Source organism: Ovis canadensis, chromosome 1 (assembly GCF_042477335.2).
Source record: "Ovis canadensis isolate MfBH-ARS-UI-01 breed Bighorn chromosome 1, ARS-UI_OviCan_v2, whole genome shotgun sequence".
Taxonomy (NCBI): domain Eukaryota; kingdom Metazoa; phylum Chordata; class Mammalia; order Artiodactyla; family Bovidae; genus Ovis; species Ovis canadensis.
This window is the reverse complement of record NC_091245.1, coordinates 118587023-118587984: the sequence shown is the minus strand read 5'-3', so window position 1 is coordinate 118587984 and position 962 is coordinate 118587023. Positions and strand designations below refer to the sequence as shown.

General features: G+C 45.4%; 1 protein-coding gene across 1 annotated transcript; it reads right to left on the bottom strand.

Annotated features, from left to right (window-relative positions):
* Positions 1-276: 276 nt before the first annotated feature.
* On the bottom strand, positions 277-663 carry LOC138430161 (protein BEX2). Its single transcript, XM_069572113.2, has one exon. The coding sequence runs from the start codon at positions 661-663 to the stop codon at positions 277-279; it is 387 nt and encodes a 128-aa protein (XP_069428214.1).
* Between the last annotated feature and the right edge of the window lie 299 nt (positions 664-962).

Below are 962 nucleotides of genomic sequence, written 5' to 3'. Positions count from 1 at the left end.
AAGATTTTATTTTAATTAGGTCCCATTTGTTTCTTTTTGCTTTTATTTCCAATATTTTGGGAGGTGGGTCGTAGAGGGTCCTGCTGTGAGCATCTTGCCATGAAACGGTAAAATTATCCTGTCAACAACATCTTACAGACTGGGTCAAAACATTCAACTAGAAGCTGGTAATCTGAGACCCACCAGGAATGAGTGGCATCAAAAGGTTTATGCCAAAGGTACATCATGAACATGTAAGTTTAGGAAGCAAGCGTGTCTCCCTGTTAACATCGGGATTTAAGGCATAAGGCAAAACTCATCATTATGTTCATGGTGAGGGGGGTCAGTGCTAACTGCCCGCAAACTGTGACTCAATTGCTTTTCCCTCAGCTTTTGCATGAGCTGTCTCATCTCTTCCCCAATCCTTTCTATATTCTCTTCTCTCATCCTCGCCCGTGGCTTTCCAAGCCTCTGAGTCATGTCCCATCTATAATGTAGAATGGGCTGCCTAACACGGAACCATCTGCGATTTCCTCTAGGTATACAATATTCACCAGCTCCCAAGGAGAGGGCCAAAGGCTCTCCTTTATTAGCATCTTGCTCTTTTTCATCCTTTTTCTCATTTTCTTCGTTGGCATTTTCCATGGTGAGATTTTTCAGCACTTGTTCCTCTTTGGGCATCATTGCTCCTGAGCCTATCCTTGCTGTCTTCTTCTCCTCCCAACTCCTGCTGCAAAGTGAGTTGCTGCAACACTTGATGTGTAGACCCGCAGACCTGTTCCGCTTGCCGCAGGCCCGATGCCAGCCCGCTGAGCTCAGGGCAGCGGGGAGCTGATCCATAAAGATTTCTGAAGTGACTGTGACCCTGGTCTTTTCTGCAGTGCTGCATATGATAGTTCCACAGTGTCCTGTGGAAGGAAATCATCTTTTCATATTGGCAGCAGTAGCAGGAAGCTAAAACTACAGTTCACTGATACTTCTTT

Coding starts and splice junctions, on each gene's coding strand:
- LOC138430161 (XM_069572113.2), bottom strand. CDS start 663: ATGATGCCCAAAGAGGAACAAGTGCTGAAAAATCTCACCATGGAAAAT.